The 27,971-nt window shown below is 41.5% G+C and overlaps 2 protein-coding genes across 4 annotated transcripts; one reads left to right on the forward strand and one right to left on the reverse strand.

The window, feature by feature from the left end:
• Positions 1-896: 896 nt before the first annotated feature.
• Positions 897-7,302, reverse strand: f9b (coagulation factor IXb). Of its 2 annotated transcripts, none has more exons than XM_069539585.1 (9): positions 7,172-7,302; positions 5,316-5,419; positions 4,897-5,066; positions 4,774-4,798; positions 4,525-4,638; positions 3,871-4,002; positions 2,678-3,102; positions 1,797-1,941; positions 897-1,582 (listed from the first exon to the last, which is right to left on the reverse strand). In XM_069539585.1, exons 1-9 carry the CDS (start codon positions 7,285-7,287, stop codon positions 1,023-1,025), a joined length of 1,791 nt encoding a protein of 596 aa, XP_069395686.1. In that variant the 5' UTR covers positions 7,288-7,302; the 3' UTR covers positions 897-1,022. The 2 variants fall into 2 exon arrangements, with proteins under 2 accessions (XP_069395686.1, XP_069395687.1); XM_069539586.1 differs by lacking the exon at positions 7,172-7,302 and adding an exon at positions 5,493-5,636.
• A 1,862-nt stretch (positions 7,303-9,164) lies between these two features.
• On the forward strand, positions 9,165-27,842 carry fgf13b (fibroblast growth factor 13b). Of its 2 annotated transcripts, none has more exons than XM_020096972.2 (5): positions 9,165-9,443; positions 19,821-19,931; positions 22,748-22,851; positions 24,187-24,385; positions 26,327-27,842. In XM_020096972.2, exons 1-5 carry the CDS (start codon positions 9,395-9,397, stop codon positions 26,464-26,466), a joined length of 603 nt encoding a protein of 200 aa, XP_019952531.1. In that variant the 5' UTR covers positions 9,165-9,394; the 3' UTR covers positions 26,467-27,842. The 2 variants fall into 2 exon arrangements, with proteins under 2 accessions (XP_019952531.1, XP_019952530.1); XM_020096971.2 differs by lacking the exon at positions 9,165-9,443 and adding an exon at positions 18,399-19,313.
• Positions 27,843-27,971: the final 129 nt, after the last annotated feature.

The following is a 27,971-nucleotide window of genomic DNA, read 5'->3' on the forward strand; positions in this document are numbered from 1 at the left end:
AAGTACAACAGATACGAGCAAGATGACAAGTGAAAGACAGAGTGAAGCACATACTTATAAACACAAGGGAGGCAGGTTGATTGAACACAGGTGGAACACATGAAGAACATGTGCAGATGATCACAAGGGAAATAAAGCCACAGACACACAAGTAACATTATTTCAAAATAAAACAGGAAGTGGAGAACTCAGGGGAAAACAACTGAACACAAACCTAAACAGGGAAATCCAGGTAAAAGTCAATCCATTAGATTTTGCTGCAGACGCAGATTAAGAGGTCCATTATTCATCGATGGATTGATGTTTGAACGGGAGTTGCTTTGCCTACCTGTCTGTGAAGAAGAAAATGGTGTGCATTGATTGAAGACTTAACCATGATAACAATTAGTCATTTACTCGTCATGTAAAAAAACATGCTTGGCAAAACGGAAAAATTGTTCAGAATCAAACAAACTAACTAACTTTACCTCTGGCCTCTCTGGGAGTTTTGGTTCCTTGGGGGCTCCTGCACCTAATATTTGTCCCGGGAGGGTTACAACAAGTGGGAAGTACGTGGAGGGGTGTTTGGTTCGTCCAGTTAACTGACAAACTGTTTATTGGTGTTTATTAAGAATGCATTTAGAGTGAGTGTGAATATTTATATACATGTTAGGTTTCAATCGTTGATTTAAATTGGAAATAGGAATTTCCACATGTTACACGTGTTATTCCTCCTTTCCTGACAGGAAAAGCGAGGTTACAGTGAGTCACTGTTTGCCTCGCTAATGTTGATCTGACCTCGTTGGAGTTTGATCACAGCCACAGCTCTGCCCAGCTTCAACCGGACAAGATCAAACAATGTATGAAAAGCTTCAAGGTTTCTATTATACAATATATATACACGAAAAATACTCAGATATTCTCATTGCAGTTTATTGAAAAGCCAACATTAACATTAGCACTTGACAGAGTTGGAAAAAACTTCTCACTTTCTCAATTACAGAACAAGGTATATTGTTTGCTTTCTTGACGGCAGCATGGCATCAGTTGTTTATTTGAATCCCTGTTGTCTGACTGATCCAGGGGTAGTATTGTGACACTCGGGTGTAGATGCCGTACTTCCCATCCTTGGCGCACTCCTCCCCCCAGCTGACTATGCCCGTCAGGAACCAGGTGCCTTTGTAATTGGTGGCATGCGGGCCCCCACTGTCCCCCTGGCACGAATCCTTCTCCTCAGTTTTGTAGCCAGCACAGAACATGAAGCGTGTGATGTGGTACCGGCTGCTCTGTTTACAGTGGGTGCGTTCCACGTAGGGGACCTCCAGCTTCTGTAGCTTGCTGGACAAAGCACCCTGGAATGTAAGCCGTCCCCAGCCGCTCACCATGGAGTTGCTGGACTCCCTCAACAAGCCCTCTGTAAAGTCTTTGGGGCCCAGACAGATGGGAAGCCGCTGGTTTGACAGTTCCACTGGAGTGGCGAGCTTCAGCAGCGCAATGTCATGATTATAAAGCGACTTCTTAATGTCATACCTGGGGTGGATGTGCTGCTCTGCAACCAAGTGGTCTTTCTCTGGACCCTCATCCACATTCACATCATGTTCACCTAGAAGAACACATTCATTTATATACAATGAGGTCATTTTCTAACAGTCTAACAGCTTCAAAAGTAATAAGCAAAATAACATTTTGAAAGAAACACATACAACAAAGCAATTTTATTAGTTATTAAGCTTTGATGAATTAAATGAATCTGAGATTATGTTTTCCAGAGATACAAATCCAATTTTCATTTCCCAGTCTCATTTTGTTTTTCTTACCCACTCTGATGAAGAAAACTTTTTTAGGGACAGCAGCGTCCACCAGACAGTGAGCGGCAGTGATCACCCAGAATTCACTGAGCAGAGATCCTCCACAGAACTGCTGCCCTCTCCCAAGGGAAGCTGAGTGAGTCATCAGGGTCACCTGCAGAGACACAAATGCTTTGGTGTTTGTTTATGACACATGCTGCCTCACTGTTCCCAATTCTAAACTTCTGAATTTTCCTCTTTTCTGACCATTTCTACCGCTCTGTCCTCTCTCATCACTTCATTCCCTTCATTGAACCCTTAAAGGGATAGTTCAACATTAATGAAAATTCACTCATCTACTCACCACTATACCGATGACTTCTGGTGTTTCAGGGGTAAACTTTGTTGCAGCAGAATCTAAATATAATTGAAGTCAATGGGGAATCCTTCTTCAGATGTAATATAACAACAGAAAATACATAACATTCCTCCATACTGCTCGTGTGGTGTCATCCAAGAGTCTGCAAGCTCTGACATTCAAATTCGATTTGAATTACACTGTGCTTGTAGCCTAAATGTCATCTGTTATCCTCTTACAAGGTGCATTCAACATCCACTAGCTTAGCCACCTCCGGTGAACTTTTAGACCAAAAACACGATGTAAATGATCTTGTTTCGAGTAGAAGTTTGCCCCTGAACCTCCAGAAGTGTTTTGTGGACTCAAACACTTCACCCACCCCTCCATAGGCATAGTGGGTAGCAGATAATGATAGTGAGTAAATTTTTATTTTTCAGTGAACTACCCCTTTAAGGTCAAATCCTTCAGTTTCATATTTAAATTCCATTCATCTGTTGCAGATATTAAATAAAGAGAGGTTTCCCTTGTGTTACCATTTTGCATCCCACGCTACCTGCCATGGTATCTCTCCAGGAGTGGCCTCATTACCTCCCACAATCCTCTGGTCAGTGTTCTCTTTTGCTGTGATGGTGGGGAGTGTGGGGAAATAGTGCTCCAGCTTTATCACTGGTATGTCAATGACAACTGGCTCACTTTCAGTGGTTTCAAATTGACATGGACCTGCAGGGCAGCCTGAATCTGACCTCGTCAAACGCACGTGTGGGGCCACAGGAATGTCCGACGGCTCAGAATCGTTCGCAGGGAGGTCGTAGTAATCGTAAAACTGTGTCGTGTTGTAGTCATTGTAGTCATCCTGCAGAATTTCACTGCTATTGAAGCTATGTTTGAAAGATTCTGTCCCATTGGATGCCCGTGGGTTCACAAAGAACCTGTTGCTGGATGTGGGGGACAAGTTCACTTGGCCACAGCTGAAGGGTCCTGTGCAGAAAATGACAAAAGAAAGGATTAGTCGTTGTGTCACATGCTGAATGGCTAGTTTTACTCTAAATGCAGATTTACCCACACTTGAATCCTGTGGTTCTAGTGTTTTTCACACAAATGAAGGATTTTCAATATTTCAGATGGGTAAAAGACCACCTGACTTAGGTATTCAGAGAAATGGTAGGTTTTAGCGTGTAGTATTTTGTCAGAATTTGAGCTCTGTATGTAAAGTGCAGGTATATTAAATGTAATCAGAGGTAGGTTGCCACTGTTTTGATTCAAGCATTCACTCAACTATCACTTGAGTTATCTGCTGGTTTTCTGAGTGGCTCTCAATTGGTATTCAAGCTGTCGGCAATAACTTTTTAATTTCTATACTTTATTTGACATCTGTAAACAGCAGCACACAGTTTATGGTTCCGTCTTACTGGACAACAAAGGGATGAAAGATGATTCCAGACATGGTGCTTCAGTTAATGTGAGACTAAATTGCCCGAAGGTGTGAAATGTGAATGGTTGTTTGTCTCTATATATCAGCTCTGTGATGGACAGGTGACTTGTCCAGCCCCCCCTGCCAACCTCGAAGGATGCCACAACACATTTATGTTTAGGCACTGTGCCACTTAAAATGAGTGTTTACCCTGCACTCCATGTAGTGTGTGCAATACATGTTACATATATCATATATAACTATTAAATATACAGTATCACCTGTTCCAGTACTGTGCTGCTGTGTGTGTGTGCGGTTTATCATGTTAACTATACCTGTTGGTTTACAGCTGCTCTTGTCTTGATCAAGACTGTAACCAGCTGCACACCGACACACAGGTATCTCCCCCTGCATCTTACAGAAATGGGAACATCCACCATTGTTGATCGAACACTGCTTGGCCACCTCTGGAAACAGGCAGGAAAACAGAATTAATCTCCTTTTTTTAGGTTGTTCTTAATCATTTGGTGCTTAAACGGATGGAATTAGAAAACAGAAATTGAATAAAAGTTTATATTGCAGGTATAAGAATATAGTAAAGAAGCTTGTTTAAAGGTCCAGTTTAGGTGAGAGGGAACTATTGGCAGAAATTGAATGTAGAATAATCCTCATGATGTTTTCACTAGTTCATTTCATCTAAATTGTATGAATTGTAGTTTTCTTTACCCCAGAAAAGCTCCTTTATATTCAAATACTTTATATTCACATCGAGGGGACCCTCTCTACGGAGGCCGCCATGTTTTTAAGTTAGTCCAGACTGGACAAACTAAACACCTTTTGAGTTTTTATGACAATTAAAGGCTTCCACAGGTTCTTTTTCATGTTTGGAAGGAGAGGGTGAGGTGATGGGTGTTCAGCTGCAACATGCAATTTCATCACTAGATATCACAAAGTTCTACACACTGTACCTTTAAGTGTTTCTCACTCACCAATCTCACAGTTCTTGCCACTGAAGCTTGATTCACACCAGCAGATATAAGAACCTATTCCATCTTGACACGCACCATCATTCTGGCAGGGATTTGGTCTACACTGGTCACCATCTACACACAAATATGAAACACACACACACACACACACACACACACACACACACACAAAGGTTTAGAGTTTTTTTTTTTGTATGCCCTGAATTCTGGGTAACAATGAGAAACTTTGCTTTCTCTTGACATACGTACCAATGTATCCGGCCCAGAATTCCATCTGAAAGAGAAACACAAACATCAGAGTTTATTATAGTACTAGAATGGATTATCTGTGTGTGTGTGTGTGTGTGCATGCGAGCATTCAATGCAACCTACAGTTTTCTCATTGTTCTCAAACACCTCCCTGGCCTCCTCAAATGAGCAGATCTCCTCTTTACACTCCCGCTCCAGATTGTCTTTGTGCATTATTTCTTCAAGATGGCCGCTGTTGTACCTGCGCTGGCGATGTAGCACTGCGTGTGCCGTCTGCTGAGACACGAACACAGCTTCCAGAAAAGAAGAGGAGCGCAAAAAGAACATTGTTTTAACAACTTTGTAAATGGCAAAGGCAAAATCTATGTAGGCTTCATAATAGTTTACGGTTTTTAGTGGTGTATTATGTCAAGTCTTTGGGTCAGAGTACAGACCTGATGTAAACTGCCTGACCAGCCGCTTCTTCCTAAGTGTTTTTGCGTCTCTTACCTTTGCCTGCTGCCCACCTCCTTCATCCATACTTGTACTAAGCTGCTGTTTACCTGTGTTCTCCTCTGTGATTTCTGCTGCCAGTCCCTCCAGCAGGAAAGCAGCGGTAAGGGCCAGTAAATAAACCCCAGCCATCTTGTTGCCGTCACTTCTCCGTCTGCGTTCAACAGAATTGCCAAAGCCTGAACTCGGTGATGGAACCAAAGTACAACGACTTACTGTTTACCCACCGGAGAGGCCACACAGTGTGTGATTGTGTGTGTCGGTGTTTGTTCACATCTGTGTATGTGTGCGTGCATCTGAGAGAGAGAGATCGAATAAGGATAAGAAAAAAGTGTGCGACAGATACTGAGTGTGTGAATACAGCAAAGACTGAGAGCGTTTTAGGCTACAGTTTGAAAGCAGAGGATTTTATTCAGTCCTGTTTGATTAAATTGCGCAACAGCAAATATTGTCTGTTGATGTGTAAGAGGAACATTTTTGGAAAGTGTGTGTGTGTGTGTGTGTGTGTGTGTTGACATTACCAGCTGTTAATCATGTTGTTTACCATGATGAATCTTGTCTGATAAGCAGCTTTTTTCAGCAAAGCTTACGTGACAGTTTCAAATGGGGTGAACTTGCACGCACACACACACACACACAGGTTTGTACTTCTATATTTGTGAGGACCCTCCTTCACTTCATACATGATAAATGGCAAACTTATTCATAGTTACCTGGTAAGTTATAGCTATATAAATGTATTCAGTATTCAGTGTTCATATTAGCACTTATCGACCACTCAAAAGCACTTTACAGTACAAGTTGAATTTTCCCATTCACACACCAATCATTACACCCATCACCCACCATTTATACACAGTGAGGGGCTAATTTGGAGATGCAGGGGATCAAACCACTGACATTGTGGATAGTGGATGACCCTTACATACATCGATATAACTCCTAAAACACTAACCATCCCAACTGGCCAAAGATGAACCCTTCCTTAGCTTCACCTTAATCAAACTCTGATCTGAATGTCAGAGAATCTATAGATTCATATTTTGACATTACACAAACAAAAACGTGTCTATAAGAAACTTTTACTCTTCTGATTTTTTATTTGTACAACAGTAATGATTTAGAATTTCCCACCACACCATAATTAACACTTTTGAGACTGGTTATTAAATTTAAGCATCTTGTGTATGTTTTGCTTTCAAATTGATCACAAGAGCATTTGTATAATTGATTGATCCAAAATAACTTATGAAGAGCATGAGATCAATTAATAACCTAGTTTTTCTTGTCACCTTCTCATCAATCATTACACAAATGTCCTCCTTCCTCCACAGTGTAATCATCCGGCTTGTTTATTTGTTTGCTTGCTCTGAGGTCAATGTGCCTCAACAACACTGAGTACCACAGCTGACCTGAGACCAGCGCAGAGTGCACAGTTTTTTCTAAATTAGTTCCAGTAACAACGTTTCCAATGTTTGGTTACAATCACGGCATTCATGAAAATGTAATAAAGGATGATAGCAGTTCAGTTAAACACCTACATGCCTCACACCTTATCTGTTCAGTCATTATCTGACTCTCATGCAGCAACATGAATGTTTGGAATGGGCTGTGGTGACGCTGGTTTGCAGCCTTCTTTCTGAAACTGTAAAAGTGACCATGCAGTGTTTGATCACTGGCAGTAGAACCCTGAATCTGCTACACAAAGAACTGCTCCCTTAGAAACTTAGAAATCAAATCCTTGATGTCCCCCTTATCTACATCTGCAACAAAATTATAGGAATCTTTCCAGGCCAAAGCCCCCTCTTTCCATCTTTCAATTTGGCTTAGTAGTTTTCTGCGTAATCATGCAAACAAACACAAATAGAAAACAATTAGAGGCGGAGGTAAATATGCGACTGTGTACCTTTTGTGGTGGAGATGCCAGTGTGGGCTGTATCTGTTTGCATCAATCTTACACTTCTGGAAGCTTTTCCTCAGAGCTGGTTCTTGCAGATGGGAACAGGAGCAGTTAAGTTGCATGTGGCACTTTGTGTTCTAAGAGAGCAGCTGGTCCCAGATCAGTAATCCTCCAAAGGAGAGGATGGCTGAAGGCCAGCGTTTGGCTCATTTAGTAGCTGGAGTCAAAAAGCCTTTTGGACTTGACTTGTACTGCATACATGTATACATGGAATGGTGAATATGGATTGGGGAATGGTGAAGTGTGGAGGCCCACATGGTATCTCCAGAATGTGTCTAGGAGCATGTTTCAGGCCATTTGGATTTTATACCAGTGACCAAGCATCACTTAGGGAAAATAAATCTTATGAAATGCAGAGACACATTTTAGAGTTAGAGATGATAATCTGTGGGAAAACTCTTTATTCTGACCTTTAACTTGAAGAAATAACACAGATAACTGGGTGATTTACAGTAAATATCTTGAAATTTCATTGCTGCTTTAGAAAAATGGTTAAAACTAGGTCTCCTGAAATGAATTACTGAAAGTCCAAGACAGAAATAAACAAAATCAGGATTACTTCCAGATGGCCAGTGGATGTAGGTTAATAGACGATGTTAAATTTATCTCTGACCCAAACACTGACAAACCAAAGCCTTTAGGATGGTGTGGTCAAACTGATGAGAGCAGAGGAGAGGAGAGCCATACTGTCCGAAATATATGTTAAGTGAACTGCTGATTGAGTAATTTAAGAAAGAGAAATGTAAGAGAGAGTTAGTCTTTTTAAAAGACATAAGATCCCGACCAGAAAATGAGAAGCATTAAGTTATTTCATCTAAATGTTGGACGTCAGATAATGTACATTCTGACACACCGGGGGAAGCAACCCTGTAAAACAGAGACTGTCACAGGACACAGTGTAAGTGTATCCTACTTCTGCCTTCGTGAAAAAGACATTTTACAGCACAAATTGATTGAATGATCAATCAAGTGACTCGTTTGCATATTGTTAAACCGCTGAGTGTGCAGGTGCATCTGCATTTATTGAACAGAAGACAACCTTGTGAATATAGTGACCTTCTTAAGGTCTAAAATGTGATCATCTACTTGTATATAAGCTGTGATAGTGGCTTTACTAATGGTTCATTTAATGATGCTGTATAAATCCGTGATAGTAATATAAACTTAAAAAATAATTTGAATTCACTTGTCTTTCTTTAGACTTTTTGAGAAGGCGTGGCATCTGGAAAACAAGCCCGTTATTAACAACTTCTTAATATTTACAGCTGCTGATTGCATGAATTACTGCAAAAACCTTTTAATTGACTATTAATAAACATTTGTAACTGCATATGATTGCATGAATTAAAACATGCGATACCTTAATTTATGGTTTCAGAATTAATGTTGATTAGCTATTTCTCTTTATTAATGACTTATAGCATTTATACCGTAACTGCATACATGGAGGTCACATTTTTATCACTTTCTAATATTTATTTTCTGATAATCCATCATGTCTTAGTGTGTCATTGATAAACTGGTCACTAACCTGCCATTAAATGTGAATATGTTATTATATAAAAGGTATTTGGTTTCTTTATAAATTAGTTTAGCAAAAAAGATACTCTGGATGAGGATTTCCCACCTGGCAACTCAAACGTTGTTAAATGGCTCATAAGTAATCGATCAAACATTGGTTTATGATTCATTTACCTTGCTTGTTAACCTTCATGAGGGACTCCTCTTCATGGTTTGCTTGTTACTTATCGTGCAGAGTAAAACAGTGTTATTGCTTTGCTTGCACATTTTTTATGTTGGGTTCATCTTTCTTTGTCTCTCAATGTCCAGGGGTTTTTTGTTGTTGCGCGTGCACGCTCAGAAGCGCTCGTGCATGTCGCTTTCGTGGTGACATGTAACGACGGGCTCTCAGATAGAAATACAGAGAGACAGAGAGAGAGACAGAGAGAGAGACAGAGAGAGAGACAGAGAGAGACAGAGAAAGAGACAGAGAGAAGAGCTGCACAGAGTTGGACTGTTTATACTATACTACCCTGTGTGAGTGTGTGTGTGTGGAGACTGGAGAGAAGGAAACACACCCGAGGAGGATGAGAAAGTGAAAAAGCCTGAAGCAGCATCTTTGAGCTGAAGTTTGATTCCAACCAGCAGCAGCAGAAGCGTCAGTGCTCCATGAGCGGGAAAACGAAGAGCAAAGAGGATAAAGATCATGGCGCCAAAGGTGAGTGATGATAACAGAGTCTCAGAGGATGCAAGGTGTCATTTCATCGCTTGTTTTTATTGGTATAAGCGGAGAGGTGAGAATATCTGCTGAAGCGCATTGTGCTGCTGACATCAGCATGGAGACTTACTCCCATTGTCCCCACATGTGAGTCCAGAAAATGGCTCAGAAACATTATTTGAACCCACCATGTATTTCATTTTTCTAAACACATGCTATAAACATATGCACAATATTGCAATTATAGATAACATGCCTCTGTGAGGTGCCTCTTGCTGCTTCATTACAAATGTTGGAGATCCACAAACCCTGCATGCTGTTCACAACGAAACACCCATAATCTATATGTGTACAATCATTTAAAGAGATCATTATTGATATTATTACGATTTTTACCTCCACAGAAAGGTTTCCGGTTCCCTGATCTAATTTCAGCTGCAAACACACACACACATACACACACACACACACACACACACACACACACACACACACACACACACACACACACACACACACACACACACATATTCGTTGTGTCCCCTCTGGACAGCAATTAAAAATCGACGCGCGTCACAGTATAATGAAACTGAAACTATCATTGCCATGGAGACCAAAAAAAAGGGAGTGGCCCTGAGCGCGATCACGCATGCATATTGTGTGCGTGTGTGTGTGTAGCCTGCACGAGGCCATGTGTTCATTCATAAAAAAGCAGCGGATTTGTGTGTCATTGCATTGAGGTGAAACAGCTCAGTGACTTATAATAAGAGCACACGATGATAAGCTTTTGTTTAATGAATGAAAAATCATCAAGATCTATTCTATAAGATGAAGTGTGATATGCACTGGTGTAGAAAAGAAAGAAATATCTGCTCCTCTACATAATCAACATTCATTTTTGGAAATAAATCTAAATATATATCTAATCTTCTGTCCATCTTCTTTGGCAGTTCACCTATAATGATGTCGGAGGGGGTATTAGATTATGCAGTCAATCTTTTTTATGGTAGACAACCGCGCTGCAGTTCATCAGCCATACAAACAGACTTCCAATAAAGTTTAATTTGGGATTCCATAAAATGCATTGTATAAAAGCAACCTTATATTGTTAAAAATGTGTGTCTTATGCCAGGAAAAACAATTATCACTGATGTTAAGTTGAGCTACTTCCTATAGTGGCCTTAGTGTAGTTACATTCATATTGGAAGTAGCCCAACCTAACTGAAAAAATGAATCTAGTCTACACCATTAAAAGTAATAATAGTGAATGTATCCCAACTGCAGCCAGAATGCTGTGTTAGCAACACATTAACCTCTGAATGCTTTGCCAGTAAATGGTAATTCAGCATTAGCCCCAGTCCCCCAGTGTCCTCCCTCCATATTCACACAACAGCCCCTTTTCTCTTAGGTCTCACTCAGGGTGGGAGGCTCAAGACCTAATGTTAGCATTCAACTAACGATATAACGTTAGCTGTTCTCTAGCCTATAATGAGATATCCCTCCAGATTTGAACTATTCATTGTTTTTTCAGGGGCTGATCAGCAGTTAGAGTGAAAATACTGCATATCACAGCAGTACGATGTTCTGCGGGTGTGCGTCAGGGGTAAATGGCTGATTTGTGAATATGGTAAAAGAGATCAATCCTTAAAAAAGAACATGTCGAAACAAGATTTAGCTTATGCTTTGCTACAGTATTTTCCAGTTTTATAAGATATGGATTTGGAGAGTTAGCACCACCAGCTGTTTATCTTGATGAGTCATCTCCGAAAAGTGGATGGTTAACAAAACTGTGCAAGTAGTAATGCAACAGAGAGCAAAATGCTGGCTTAGCAAAACAGTAATAAACCTTATTTATGGTAACCTTTACTCATAAAACTCCTTTAACGGATACAAAGCAAACACATCAATAAACAGAAAAAGCAATAAAACCGGGCCAATAAACGAGAGGGGGTGATTTATGAGGGATAAATCCACAGAGAGACCACAACAGTAATAACCCCTCTACAGTGTAATGGAGTCCAGTACCACTGCCCCGTAATAAATACAACTGTAGAATTTGTTATTGAGGCTAAAACTGTGGCACGGGTGTTGATTGAACAATATTTCTGATGATATAGTTTGTGGTGTTTACAGCATCCACCACTGAAATGAGGTTAACCATATATTAGAACCACAGTCGAACACAGCCCAGTGCAACCTCATTCCATAGAGCCGCTCTAAACACGTCTCAATAAAAAGTCATATTTTCTGTACGACTGGTTTGCATTTCTTTGTATGGATGTCTAATTCAAGTATTAATACGTTACTCACAAAAGGCTGGACTAGAGTATAACTCTGAATTTAGATTCTAATGATGAAAGTAACAGCAAACCACAGGTCAGCACTTTAATAAATAAAGATACTTAAAGGAAAAAAAACCTGTTATTGAGCATTACTGAGGCCTCATCCATCAACTGAATTGACTGAGCGTGTCATTAACTTGTTTATCGAAACACAAAGAAGTAACACAATACATTCGCCTCAGCAATGTTTGCTTTTACAAGCCTTGTGTTGTCCTGGACTAAAATATCTTCAGCAATGAGTCTCTCTCTCTCTCAGGTGGACGGATCAGCAGGGTTATAGATCCTCATCATCTTGTTCCGTCCCATTTAACACAATAGCGGTTGTAAGGATTAAGTTTGAAGAGAACAAGAACTCATTAACATCTTGTTCTTATAGAGGTGAGGCTTAGAAATGTGGATTATGAGAAGTGTTAGCTCCTGTGTGTGTGTGTGTGTGTGTGTGCGCGCGCGCATAACAAGCAGCAGGAGACGAGCAGAGAGACGATTGTTAATTAATCCTGATTATGTCACAGCAGAGGTCAGCGCTGCACAGCATTTCAAGCCCATTCCATCTGAAACCACATCTGATGTGATGTTGTTGAAGCTACAACGCACAACAAACATGATACTTACATAATCGATTCATTTTACATTTATTCAATACCTATGAAGTGTTTTAAAGTTTTTATGTTGGCAGTATGTTTAGCAAGTTTATTTTTAAATTTAGTTTCAGATCCCGAAAAGGCAAGATGACATTTTTCGAGATAACATAACTTCGGCACCAACAAATGTTTTTTCCCCCCCTGGTAATTTATACCATTACATTCAAAGCAGTTTCACTTGTCAGCTGGTCTTTCTTAACGTTCACAAAATCACAAAATGTGTTTATTTTTCTAGTTAAAGTTTTATGTATTTGGGTTTTTCTGTTTTCTTTTTATTTATAGTTACTTGTGATAAAGTTTACGGTTAAACAGTTAAATATTAAGCCTCAATTACTTTTCTTTGTTGTGGATGTTTGATAAAGCCATCTTAGGGATCATTGCCAATTTTTAAAAAACATTTACAAATCAGTCAATATTGGAAAATCTGATGAAGTCTTTCTGAGTATGATCACAATCTGATAAAAATTATTATTTCAATTTTTATCTACATATATCTATGGCGAGTATGTTGCTTGTAATATGCCACAATGGTCATTGTGGTAATGTGATAGAATGACAAGAGAGAAGAAACTTTCATCTCACAGAGGCTGATTGTATTTTGGGGACTTAGACTTACCCATCAATTATACACGCACACACTCACATGTTTGCACAGCTGTCAGTCTGAGGACTTTACATTGACTTCCATTTTTGTAGACACCATAACTTACACCTAACTTATCATCAACTTTAACTCTGGCCCTTTCATGCCTAACATTAACCTTAACTTAACTGAATTCACATTAACTTAATCTGGACCTCAGAAATAAGGTTTTGCCTCATTAAGAAAAGAAACAAGAACACACACACACACACACACACACACACACACACACACACACACACACACACACACACACACACACACACACACACACACACAGCATTACCACAACCTCCCGTCTTGTACACTATGCTATCTGATAGTATGACACCATCTAGTGGCTGATCATATGAATCACAGCTAGGGAATGACAGCTGCTCTCAAAAACCTGAAGGGGAAACAGCTTCTGTTTTTTAATGATTGAAACCTGGCGACCTGCCCAGGCTGCTGTCCATGGGAACCTCTGCCAGAACGTACCTGTCGCCATCTTTCTGCTTTGCTATTTCAAGCCAAGGATACAAGAGTATTTTGGTAGATAGACAAGGTGTTTGTTCAAAGCTAAAATTGTGTTTCAGATCTGTTTCGACAAATGGAGGGAAAGAGGAAGGAAGGAAGGTCAAAAGAAAGGATAGAGGGAAAGAAAGAAAGTCACACACAGTGACCACTCCATCAGCTTGATCTAATAGAGTTGTTTCCTGATCCTAGGAAGCACAATAATACAATTAGATGCATGAGCAACAACAACCAATGACATGTTTCTGTTGTCTGTCAGAAATCTGGGAATCAAAAGAAGAAGCAGATTCATTTAAAACATGCGTTTCTCTGTTAACCTTGTCATTTCTTCCTTTACAATCAAGTTGCTGAGTGTGTACGTTCTCAAGCTGCATCCTTCCTCTGCTTTTATAGGCTCCTCTGCTGCATCTGTATTTGTGATTTAACAGGCTGCTTCACAGGAAGTACAGGCAACAATGTAATGGGCTGATAATATAAGGTTAATTATGGCTGTGCAGAGTCTTGTGTTGGGTTGTGGACAGGCAGCATCACCCTGAGTGTACAAACCATCTATTTTTTGTTTTTCTCTATCGACATTTTGCATCAAGGACATTTGGTTTTCAACATGTGATGCTTGTTTCTTGTTTTGTTTCTCGACCACTTGATACTTGTTTTTCAGAGTTTTGTGGGGTTGAACAATGCTTGGCTGCACAGAATGAATTTTTAATTATGTTTTTAATTGGAACAGTGGGAAAAAGAAACAGCAAACAAGGATTTTTCCAAAAACTTGCTTTGCTTTTGGTTTGTGATGACCTTCATTATTGATTGCTGTATTGTAAGTTGGGATAAACACTAAAATTGTTTATTCTTGAGGTTGTTTTATAACTTGATCTCTGTAAGTCAGTGTTACTGGGGACTTACATGTTCTTCATATTTATATATATTCCTGTGTTTACTGAGTTTTTTTCTGTTTCTGTGCCTGAGGCAGTGAGTGCAGTGAATCACATCCACAAAATGCAACTTTACATAAAAAGGTCACATTACGTTCTTTTATATTTGTATTTCTTTGTGTGTAGAATTGAAGTTGGCTGAAGTTAATGTTTTAGTCATGCCGGAAGAGGAAAACATCTTGGACTTTTATTATTTATTATTTTATTATTTTTTTTTCACTTTTTCCCTAATTTTTTCCCACAAATGCTCAGATTTTAGTTTATCTGATAATGACAAAGAATTCTTATTACATAGTTCTCAAAACAACATCAGTCAAAAGAGTACAAAGATATATTTACAAAGTTAATATTTAATATAGATTGTGTCTCTGGGGTTGCAGAGGAGACGATAAAGCTCATACAAGTATGGATTTGTATAGAGTGATTGTGTCTTCCTGTAGTGTCACAATTACAGATCTGTTTCACTCTAAACTCTCTCTCTCTCACACACACACTCTCTCTCTCACACACACACAGACACACACACAGACACACACACACACACACACACACACACACACACACACACACACAAACACACACTACTTCCTCCACATATCTCTGGGTTTTGGAACGGCCTGCTGGCTCCCTCTTGCTCTTATTGTGCCAGATCAGCGGGGCCTCGAGATGAATCATTAATGACCGGTTCCAACGGCTTAATGGCCTCTAATGTTCTGTAATGATCTCCCGTCAACGCCATGTGCGCCCTAATGGATCCAATGCCGTGGAGAATTGGCCGGTTTGAACTTCGGTAATTCCTCCTCTTTTCGTCAGGGCAGCGCGCATGAGGAAGTGGGAAAGAGCCATGAGCACACGGCTCCGGAGCTCCACGGGCGCAGCATGAGTTTCCCTCTCCTCCGATCCACCTCAGGTAGGGGCCCGAGGAAACGAGATGTGACTCGTCCTGTGCGGTAATGCTGTTATCATTCATTTTAAAGAAGCGTATAGACATCAGCACAAGTTGGCACTGTGTGAGCTTTATGGAAACAGGTAGTTTATTTTGAGGGAATCAGGGATATAGTGAAGTTACACTGAGGTCAACAGCTGTGATCAGTGTCTCAAGGAACTTCCCTGTTCTTTTATTTAATGGATGAAGTTGGTGTTCTGTTTTATTTCGTTTCCTTTTGTTCGATTTTGAGTAAAACGAGTTTCATCGCAGTTCAAACTTGAAGCGCTGTCCGTGGTGCTGAAAACAGCATCAGACGCGCCCCGCTGGCGGAGCTGATGGGCCCAAACCAAACACAGCTCCATCAGATTATTTCTAAAAGTTTTACTCTTCTCCTTTAATAACAGGTGAGTTTTAACTAATATCCGTGTGAGTCAGACTTCAGGAGCCACTTAATCCTGATCCCGAGCTGTACATGGCATCCTCCACAGAGCACAGAGCACTGATGGACACAGGACTAATTTTTAAAATGTCAAATGCCTTTAACAGAGCAAAACACACCAGCGTCATACTGGAAGCACACATAACACGTTTGATTAATTAGATACACACAAAGAACCCCAGAGACCTTGGATAAAAATTCTCAGCACTTTGCAACAATATGTTTACTGTTAAAATGATTTCTACAACAAGATGAGCCAAAGTATCTTTTTTACTTAAATGTTATTTGGGCAAAACTTGTGAATTTCAGGATTCTTTTAATGGATAAACAAATTCATAGATTTTCTCATTGTTCACTGTTGCCTCACCATTATGAACTCTGCTGGGTTTCTATTGTGTGAGGCTGGTTATACTCTAACTGGCATTCGTGGTCAGACAGATAATCACACGCACAAAATCTCTCTCTGGGTATTTGCTGTAAATGTGAAGTGCTCTCTCTTCTCCAACATCTGGTGTTAGATTACCATGTGCCTGCAGGGGGCGCCGCACAACTCAGTATGCTCAGAATTCTTCTTTAAATACATTATTTTGATTTGTTTCTGCAGATAGAACAAACGTATTATCACTGCTTTATAATTTACAATAATAGAGTCTAATCTTTGTTTATTGAGGATGCATTTTTTAAATCTAGGATACAACCCCCTTCTCTCCTATATTGTTAAACTACTTATTTGCTCAATAGTCGTCCTCTGGATTCACTCATTGATTCATTTCTCTTCCTCTAATGTTGACATTTGTTATCATGGTGATTTAACACTGAAAACTGTGGTTGCATGTATGTTTTTCATTATATTTTGTTAGCTCTTGTTTGTGGCTTTTGCTTATACGGGACATGTGGTGAGGGTTTGAAAGCAGGGATCTCATAAATGAAAGATGAAGGACGAGACGGAGCTTCCAGTTTTTCAGTACGTGTGCTGCTTTCATATTGAGATGTTCTAGAGGACATCTCAGATTAGTTATGAAAGCTTCTTTTATGTGCAGTCTCTCTCAGGCAATGTGTGGCATGTGGGCTGAGCCGTGCAGGTGCAACTAAACTATATTTATCTGTACATTCACAAGGCTCTTACCTAACCAGAAAGCCATAGGTGTAACTTCAACTCCTGCAGCCAAGGACAAGACTAAATGCTCCACTTCAGTGACCAGGTCCTGACCTCGGTTTGTGTCCTCAGTCCATCACTCTCCTCCACCCACTGGCTTATTCTCACAGTGGGCTACAGCTTACTGACTTTTCCTCTTCTTCTGTCATGTGCTCTAATTTACTGCTCACCACATCCTCTTGCTCTCCAGCTATCGATTTTCTTTAGACCTTTTCCACTGGTGAACAGCATGCACTGGCTCTAGTTGCGTCTCGGCGCCAGGTGCCACAGGTCGACCTCAGCTGTGAGACAGTCGGCTGTTTGTCCGCCTACCGCCTCCACGTCCTCCGCGCCGGTCGGTTGTTGCAGTTGCCATGCGCCATTGCAGCTGCATTTGGTGCTGACAGCTGTGCATCTGTTTCCCTGGGGGCTGCCCGTGGCCAGACAGCATGCATGGGTTGGCTGATTGCCTCTGTGTATGTGTGTGTGTGTGTTTGTGTGTGTTTCTGCTCTGGTGCTATAATGCAAAGGGAACATCTGAAAAACGACGCAGCTCATCCAGACTGAAGTGGTGTCTCCGTTATTCACCTCCTCCTTTGCAAGCTGCAGCCTCTCAGCTGTGGTGAACCTCTGCACCAAAAGAAGATGAGAGCCCCTCCTTTCTCCCTCCCTTTCGTTACACACACACACACACACACGCTCACACACGGTCTCTCTCTTTTCCAATATTCATCATCTTATATTCTTATTCTACCCATCTTTTTTCTCTCATGCCTCCACATATATTAAATATTTCTTTTCGCCTTCCTGTTTGTATTCATCTTCCTCGCTCTTTCTCTCATTTCACCCTTTTTTCTTCTTTCAATTCATTTTTTCCTCCTTTCCTTCATTCATCACTCATTTGTTGATTGTGTACTCTCTCTCTCTCTCTCTCACACACACACACACACACAAACTAGTACCAGTTAACCAATTTCCTCACCCCATACTTAAATTAGTCCTCATGAATGTGTGTAGCTACAGTCTCCCTCTCTCTCTCTCTCTCTCTCTCTCTCTCTCTCTCTCTCTCTCTCTCTCTCTCTCTCACACACACACACACACACACACACACACTCTCCATATCTCATTTTCTGCACCCCTCCAACCCCCTTTTCCAATTATCCCTCCTCTCATTCACTCAGTTGTCTGTCTCTTCTCTTCCTCTCTGTTTATTTTCATCCCCCCATCACTCTCCCCTCCTATCAGTGTTCAGTGGAACATGTAAATATCATGCCACGTGGGGGTTCAGGGCTACAGGTGCCCGATGGCAAAGATCCCCCCTCTCTTCATCATCACCCTCACCCAACTCCATCCTCCTCACACACACACACACACACACACACACACACACACACACACACACCACCTCAACCCCACCACCCCTCCTTCGTCTTCCTCGGGGCGGGCAGGGCTGCAGCAGTTTTATGAACGGCACGGCTGCATCATGATCCCTTCTCCACTGGAGCAGCTCCGAGCGGTTTCATTGACAAACATCCCGGCTGCTGCATTTCTGTCACGGACGTTGTCGAGGAGCGGAGCATCGCCGGGGGGAGCGGTGCAGAGCAGCAGCAGAGGAGGAGGAAGAAGCAGCTGCAGTCTTCATCAACAACAACCGCCGGTGTGAGTCGCACCAGCTCATACACACTAAGCTGTTGATTCGCCACTTTGGACCCGGACTGGCCCCTCACGCACGCCCTCCTCCTCCCCCAGGCACCCTCTCGGGCACTGTCAGAAGAAGAAGCACCTGAGCTGGGATCCACAGCCTCTGTCACTCAGAGCCCTCGGGGGATGTGAGGCGGCGTCGTTAACGCGCACTCACTGGATCATCACTGGATTTGTTTCATCCACTTCCATGACGCGCCAGGACGCACCGATGGAGGATTCTGGACGCTTTTTAAAAACATGGACATCTGCGGGACTGCAGCGGCCGGTGTGTGATGCGAACTGAGCCGTGGGTGGTGTAGACCCCCTCCCAGCACCACACACACCCCCACCGCCTTATCAGAGAACTCTTCCTCCGAGCGGGACGCACAGCCTGGTTTCACTCCACCGGGGGAACATGTCCCGGGCAGCGGCTATAGCCAGCTCCCTGATCCGCCAGAAGCGGCAGGCGAGGGAGCGGGAGAAGGCGAACGCATGTCGCGGCAGCGGCAGCCCGAGCAATAGCAAAGGCGCAAATGAGAAGCCGAGCAAGCTGAATGTGTTCTCGCGTGTCAAACTGTTTGGATCGAGGAAGAAACGGAAGAGAAGGCGACCACCAGGTCTGTGGGTTGGGGCGAGGAAAGTCTGAGAGCCATCACCTCAACCATCTTCACCATCGTCATCACCTCCACCACCTAACACCATCATTTCCTCTGCTCCCTCATCACTTCATCAGTCATCTCCCTCTGGACAGTCTCAGTGGCTCAGGGATAAATCCTGTTGCATGACACCACAAAGGTGCATGTGAATAACTTTGGATTGTCCTGCAGCAAAGTGTTGTAGCAGACTGTATGTGTGGGCACTGATGGAGATCTCCATAAAAAAAGAATTTAAAATTGAGCTGCTCCAACCATCTGCCAATTATTGTATTGATTTTTAAGCGCTCCACCATGTACAGGGGTCAGGGGTTGATAATGGGCCCTGGAGGCCTTGTAATTGAAAATAAATACAGCTTCTCCTCCTCTGACACTTCCGGCTTCCTGCAGACAGCTGGATTTGAAACATGTGATCACTAATAAGGGATGAGTGCAGTTAATGTGACGCCTCTCCTCCTCTCCTCCACTCAGAGCCCCAGTTAAAGGGCATTGTGACCAGGCTTTCCAGTCGTCAGGGCTTCCAGCTGCAGATGCAGCCCGATGGCACCATTGATGGAACCAAGGATGAGGACAGCACATATGGTAAGACCGCTGTTTGGACCTTTACAGAAATGACTACTGAGGTCATTCATCTAATCCATTTTCTTCATTTATCATCTTTTAAAAGTAAACATGAGCTGAATAATCATTACTGATAATTCTGACAGTTATTTTCTTCATTAATCGTTTTGACGAGAAAATCTATCCAAATTGTGGGAAAAAAAGGTGGAGGTGAAATCTTTAAATGTATTTACTAGTAGAACCCAAAGATATTCAGTCAACGGTAACATATTGTATCCCGAGGAAAAGTAAGTGGGACTGTATTTTTGTTTAGTAAAATGAATGAAACAATCACAGCACCTTTTAAGTTCATTAACCAAACAAATATTAATATTAATTTCAAATCCAAAGCTTCAAGGATCTTCCCAAAAATGCGAAGACAAAGTTTTTCACCCTAACAATCACAGTTACAGCTTTAAAATGCAATTTAACTGAGATTTTCTGTTTAAAAACAACAGCGTGGTTCAAGTGTTTCTTATAAAGGAAGCTGACACCTGTGTGTAGCAGCATTTCAACAGGTTGAATTATTATAAATATCTCAGGTCAGGTACTAAGGCAACTCAAATCTTAAAGATAAACATTTATTACTGGAGACTGAAACATGCTTTCTGTTGATCTTTGTGTTACTTTTTAAGTTGTAAAACATTGTATTAGTATAAAAACATTGTGTTATTGAACCGAACATTGAAGGTTCAATATTAATATTTAGTTTAAATTTAATCCACTTATACCAATTTTGGATTGATCCAACACCAGTTAAATCCAATTTATAGATAAGCTTCACCCTGTGGAAATCTGGACCTCATGTGGGACTCTAACCTCGGACCCTTCCTCACCAACACATGAAGTGTTCATTTGATTAGTAAAATGGTGCATGTTTTCCCCCCAGCTGCCTTTCTCCATCTAGCTTTCAGCAATAAAGAAATCAATTAAACATCCACCAAACATCCAGGATGTTCAGTGCAATGTTCAAAGCGCTGAAATAGATGGACTCGCACCAGTGAACAGATTCTATATTGCCCGTTCTATCTTACTCTCTTTCTCACACACAGACACACAAATACACACACACACAGGCCACGACGTGTGATTGATATGGCTAATTCAATCCTGTTGTTGTGGCTCTGATATCAATCACTCTTTCTGGTGCACGGTCCGTGTTGTCAGCATCACACGTTTATTTCTGCTATTTCTCAGGCCCACTGTTGTGCACAGAGAGAGAAAGACGTGGGCACAAAGGAAGCATGTTCTTTAATTAGACGCTTGCATGATGTGTACATCACGTAAACGCCTACCCACATAAATAACCAAATGAAGACTGGGTTTGAATGGCTAATCCACGTCTCCATATGACTAGAGTATAGAACATGGACGGAGTATAATCAAACTCCCTGGAATAATGATTATCCTCATTACATAGCTTTTAATGTAAAAACATAAATGTTAGCTCGTGCCTGCTGAACACAAACCACCAGGGATAAACAAGAACAAGCAAAGTGACTTTGTTTTTGTAAACAGCAATTGTCTGTAAGATGAAGCAACATAGGCTTTTGCAGCCACGCAGTCTTTATCTGCAAATCCACCAGGCCTGGAAATCTTCCTGAAATGAAATTGGACGTACTCGCTGGAATCCAACATTTCCACTGGGGAGCAGTTTTACATTTTTGACTCAGATATGCCTCAAGTGAGCATCAAATATTATTTATTAGACAAGACAAGATAAATTGATGATGATGATTTTTTTTAAGAGTTTGTGTCCCCATCTACTTCTTGGGACTGATACGATGTTGTTAAAATAAGAATATTTTTAAGTAAAGTGCAAACATAAATGCACTGCTTTGTTTATTCGGTTTTCATATCGCCAAATATAAATGCCAAAACCAATATCAATGACCACTGATAAATCTGTCCAACCCTATAGCATTAATACATGCAGATACACATAGAGTCCATGCGGACTGGTCCTCTATGCTGCACATGTTCGAAAGTAAGATTTATTGCTAAGATGTGAAGCCAGTTCATCAGCTGCTAATTTAACAGAAAGGAAATTAATCAAGATCAATTTTGATCACTGTCAGTGTCATTTGCCAAGCAACATGTGTTAGAGTTACATCACTGCAAATCACATTTCTTTGGATTTTTTTGTCGCTCGAACAAAGATATTGTTCAAAATATTTCTAGATTAAATAATTCATCGGTCGATAAATTAGTTGATACTGGATGTTACTGTAAGTTTTAGTATTAATAGTGGTAGTTGTGGTATTTTCATTTGTATGGTAGAAATCGATCCACTGAAAATCTAGCTTTGTGTGGTAAGAACATTTCTGCAGAGCAACATGACATCAAAAGGAGTAATGTGATGAAAGTTCACATTCATCACAAACATCTGAACTAAGCTGAGTCCAGTTTCTCTGTACAGGACCATTTAGAACCATGGTAGAAATATCTGTTAACTCTGACTCCCTGTGACTTTTCTGTTCAAACTAAAATATTTACCAAACCTTGCATTGCTGCGTGCCCTCTGATAACTCTCAACCTTCTCATCCCATGATGACTGGACTGCACCGGGCACTGAATCATTACTGTAAACCAGTCGCCTCAGCGCCACACTGACCTTGTAAAATAGCATCGCTGTGGCAAAGAGGACGTGTCATCATGTAAGAAACAACATTGATACTGATGTGGATTTTTCTGTTGCCTTTTTGTTCACTGTGTGAATGCTCGCTTGTTTGCTGGGTGTGTTTGTGTGTGTGTGTGTGTTTGTCTGTGTGATAATGTGTATGTGCACACGTACTTAGCTGTGTTCAACCTGATTCCGGTGGGGCTTCGTGTGGTGGCAATCCAGGGCGTCCAGACCAAACTCTACCTGGCAATGAACAACGAAGGCTTTCTCTACACCTCTGTAGGTCACCACACACACACACACACACACACACACACACACACACACACACACACACACACACACACACACACACACCATCCTCATCATCATCATCATTAAAGACCATGAGAGACCAAAATTTCTTCTTTTGCCTTTTGGAATCGTTTTCTTTTAAGGTGAGTAATGAAACAGCAGCTTTCACAGTGACCACACTCATTATCATCTTATCATTACATCAATACTTTAACCACAGTGGTGCCTTGTGAGTCGCTTATCATTAGCTGTTATAGTCTGGTGTGCCTCCCTTATCTGTCTCCTGATATTGTGGCTCCTCAGGATTGATTTCATCCTCCAGCCTCCTTTTGTTTATTTCCCCTCAGATGTTACTTTGTGTCCATTTAAGCAAAGCTCCTGAAATTTGTTTCACAACTCGTCATCCACACGTGTCCCTGAGCATAGATTTCCTCACACAGGTCAGAAGGCAGCGTTGGCTGCAGTGCAGCACATTAAGTGCCTCACGTAAAATCTTGAGCTGGGATTTGTGGTTGGTCGAGATGCAATAACAAAAGGGAATCAACAAAAATAACACTCACTTCCAATTTACACAAAGGCTGCGAGAGAAGATGAATCAAAAAAAGAGGAAATAGAAAACGAACACACCCCTTGATGTAATAACAGCCATGTTGTTGGGCCTGTGCAGGAACGTACACGCAGCCACAGTATCTGGCCAATCGTTGCCCAGTTCTGCTTCTGGCTTCAGTCATAACGCTGATATCAATTGTTTCATCTTTTCACTTGATATTAAACACAGAAAATATTTTTAGATTCATACACACACACCACATGTGCTTCTTTGCTCTCGCTGAAGATTCTAAAAATCATACCCGCTAAACCCAATTGCAACTCAAACGAGATTAATGGATGACGAAGAGAAAAGAAATCACTCTTTCTGTATCTCTCCGTTTCCCCCGGCAACCTGGGCACCATCTTTCTCTCAGTGGGCTGGTTGGTATTCAAGGGAGTAGCTGGTTGCCATGGAGATGCAGGAATAAGGAAATGCAAATGTCAGCTGTCCTAAGTTGGTGCAGTTTGTTCTTGGAGACCACAGCCTGGCTGAGATAATGATTCAAAGAGCGGAACCAGCTGATGGATGAAAACACTGAGGGCGATATGAGGGAATGATTGAAGACTTTTTAATGGAGTCGCCATTACAGACACAGCGTCTGAGACTCTGCAGCTAACACACTCCCACACACACACACTACACGTCGCCCCGCTCCATGTCTACTTAATCACCTTCTTGTCTTCTTTCTTCTATGATTAGTTCTAATATCCTTCACATTTTCTGCGCAGGAGCATTTTACCCCGGAGTGTAAGTTCAAGGAGTCCGTGTTCGAGAATTACTACGTCACCTACTCCTCCATGCTGTACCGGCAGCAGGCCTCAGGCCGGGCCTGGTACCTGGGACTGAACAAGGAGGGCGGAATCATGAAGGGGAACCACGTGAAGAAGAACAAGGCTGCCGCACACTTCATACCGAAACCGCTCAAAGGTAGGAGTGTGGCAGAAGAAGGAACTACATACACAATCAAATTAGACAAAAGTATTTCTCAGGTTTTATGTCGTCATCCCAAGACTTATTGTATTTGAGTCACAGGTTTTCAGTGTCTTCAAACGTGTCTGGAGGGGATCTTTAAATATTCATGACTAAATGATGAACAAAGTCAACTGCAGGAAAAACTAAATATCAATGTCTAATCAGAAAAATATCTATTCAAAAAAATATATGTACTTCATCCTGGCAACAAGTCACCACTGACATCTGACTGGTGGAAGGCAATAACAAATACTGAAGTGTCCTATTTGGTGTAAATTTAAAAGTGTAAATAGTGTAAATTCTCACTATTCAGTGTGAGACAGGGTTGCTCACAGTGATTAATCCTTTCAGTGAATTGTTCTGGTTTTATGACCCTGCGGCTTTATTGATGCTTAATTTATTCTCACCACTTCCAACTATTTTCAATGAAAAGCTCAATAAAACCCCACAGTTCCCAGCGAACTGGTGAACCTAGTGACGCTTTCAGCAGCTTAAGAGCCGGATGTTTCCTCAGAAATTAGTGGAGAGGAAAACAAAGCTAAATGGGAGAGTGGATATTGGACTTACGTTTATCAATTGCACACAACTCCCAATGAATGCTAATGTTGGAACTGCAGCTGTGCGTCAATAGGAAACTCCTCATATGTCTGTGTTGTGTGACAGCTCATTTCCGTTGCCACCAAGTAACCATTAAAAAGAAAGAAGGAACAAATTGATACTTCAACGAGAATGGCACCAAGGCCCAACAAGCCCCTTAAATTCAAACTGAATTGCATACACTCAAATATTACTCATGCCCTGAATATGCCTGATTTTCATTAAGGGATCCCTCACATGGGGCTCTTTCTGAGGTTTCTAAAATTTTTCCCGTTTACAGTTTTTTTGGTAGTTTTTCTTTATTCTTGTTGAGGATGAGAGGATGTCACATTTTGTTAGGCCCCATGAGACAAATTATGATTTGTGAATATGGGCTATACAAATTAAATCTGATTGATTGATGTGATGAATTATTTGTCACAGTTGTAGAGAGCAGGTGGACCCAAATGCAGGAGTGAGGCAGGTCCAATTAAGAAAAAGGTTGTTGAGAACACAAAATAAGGAGCAGGCCTGACAGGAAACAAACAAGCAAGCAAACTGAAACTGTCCAAGAAAAACAAGGCAGGATAAAGTAATAAATAAACAGGCCGCAAGTAAACAGACGACTCGACAAAGACAGAACTCAGGACTTAAATGCAAACTGAACTGATGACAAACTGGAGACAGGTGGCACAGGAAAAACAGGTGAAACAAATCCAGGCACCAATCAAAACCAGAGGGAAACACACAAAGGCAGGAAGTTAACAGAACAGAAACACATGAGATCAGAATTGTAAAAAACAGCAAGCGGAGAATTCACACAATCTAAACACAAGGAAACAGGTAAAAGACATTCAACCGAAAAAGTAGATCATCAAAAGTGCCCAACAAAAATCCCCAAACTCTTGGAAATCATTAAAAATGTCAAAAGGCCATCTTGTAATGCTAAAGTTTCAAAGAAATCGGTCAGTAGTTTTTGTGTAATCCTGCTGTAGGTCCGACAAAACCAGATGGTGATGAAAACATAAACTATGATCTGTTTATCTTTGTTCATTCAAATATCATCATGGTTTTTATGGAGCATTATGGAAAACTGCCATAAAAACTTAGTTTTGCAGGAATTTACCTCTGACGCTCAAATCAGGACAAACAAGCATTAATGAAACAGTTGACATGAAGCAAACAGTTATCTGCATGCAGGAGAACGAAAAGTACCGAGCTTACAGAGCAACACTGTGCATACAAACCAGACTGATACCATTAGATGAATTAATGAATCTTGTCTTGTGTGTGTGTGTGTCTGTGTGTGTGTGTTTGCAGTGGCCATGTACAGGGAGCCCTCCCTCCATGACCTGACAGAACTCTCACGGTCCGGCAGCGGCACACCGACCAAGAGTCGAAGCGCTTCGGCCCTACTTAACGGAGGAGGGAAATCCCCCAGCAACAATGACTTATCCTAGCCCCACACCCCTCACACACACACACACACGCATATACACACAGACACATGCATACACACAAATCTCAGGCGGAGGGAAGACGCCCAGCAACAATACCTTATTCTAGCCCCCTCATCCCCCACACAGTCACACACATACACATGAATACACATCCAAGCACACACACACACATGCAGACACACACAGATCTCAGGCCGACATGCCCACACATCAGGCAGGTGAGGGTCAGGAGACGGGGCAAATGGAGGAGGACAGGATTGTGTTCTTCCACTTCACGGAGCCCACTGTGACTGACTGTGATGTAAATAAATCAAGGACAATCAAGCCGTCTGACTCTGCTGCTCTGGTCTGCAGACGGACAGGACCTGTGAATCTCTTCCCTCGACGACTCCTCCCGTAAGGCACCCAGACAGAACGAGGGAGGGAGAGGAGGAGGGATGGAGAGACTCAGTCAGTCAGTCAGTCAGTCACACAGTCCTATGAACAGACTGTTACAGAGAACCAAAGAGTCCAAGTATTAGCTAACAAAGTTATCGCTATTAAATAAGGCAAGTGACAAGAAAGAGCAACAAAGGGGAGGAGGAAGGTCTTTATCTACTCTACCATACGCTATGTTTACACAGAGTTCATGGGGTTAAGTCATATTTTTAAAAATGGCGATCGTATTCCTCGTACACTTACAAGGACTGATCATTTGTTTGCATGCAGGTGCGCCTGTGTGTGTGTGTGTGTGTGTGTGTGTGAGTGGTCAGGGTTAGCGTGTCATGCTCTGCTCTCGCAGCAGGTGTGCATGTGTGTGTGTATGTGTGTGTGTGTGTGTGTCTGGGCAATTGAGTTTGAGTGTGTGCAGACGCATCTGTCTGGGGGGGTGGGATTTTACCTTTTTAAGATCTGTTGTATATCAGACAAAACTCCTGAGGGCTTTAGCAGGTTAAAATAAGGTTACTGTATATGCTTCCATGCTTACTTCTTACAAGCAATGCTGTTGTTTATCTTCCGTTCGTTGTCGTCGTCCCTTGCTGTTTGTTTGTTTGTTGTTGCATGGAAGCTTGTGGACCTCTGCTCAGTAGCAGCATGCTGAAGGTCCTTTTTTTTTCTGGTCTTACGTGTTCCTGACCAAGAGAGAACACTAGTGAGCCAATAGTGTCATACCACAACACTAGTGAACCAATGTGAGGGTGTTAGAACACTACTGGACCAATAGTATTGCACCAGAACATGATTGGACCAATAGTATTGCACCAGAACATGATTGGACCAATGGTGTTGGACCAGAACTTTGGTGAACCAATAGGAGCACAGACTAACTTAATATTTTGGTTCCTGCTGTGGACAAACTAGAAATGCACTAAATAAACTCTTTCTAAAGAAGTGAAGCCGCTGTCTCTTCTTTTTCTGTTTATATTTATATCTTTTTGTTCAGGGGGTTCCTCCGTCCTAGTTTTGTTCAAAATATGTCAAGAACGCCTCGGGGGAACTTCTTTATATTTGGGACAAACGTTCAA

This window comes from Paralichthys olivaceus, chromosome 15 (assembly GCF_024713975.1).
Source record: "Paralichthys olivaceus isolate ysfri-2021 chromosome 15, ASM2471397v2, whole genome shotgun sequence".
NCBI lineage: Eukaryota > Metazoa > Chordata > Actinopteri > Pleuronectiformes > Paralichthyidae > Paralichthys > Paralichthys olivaceus.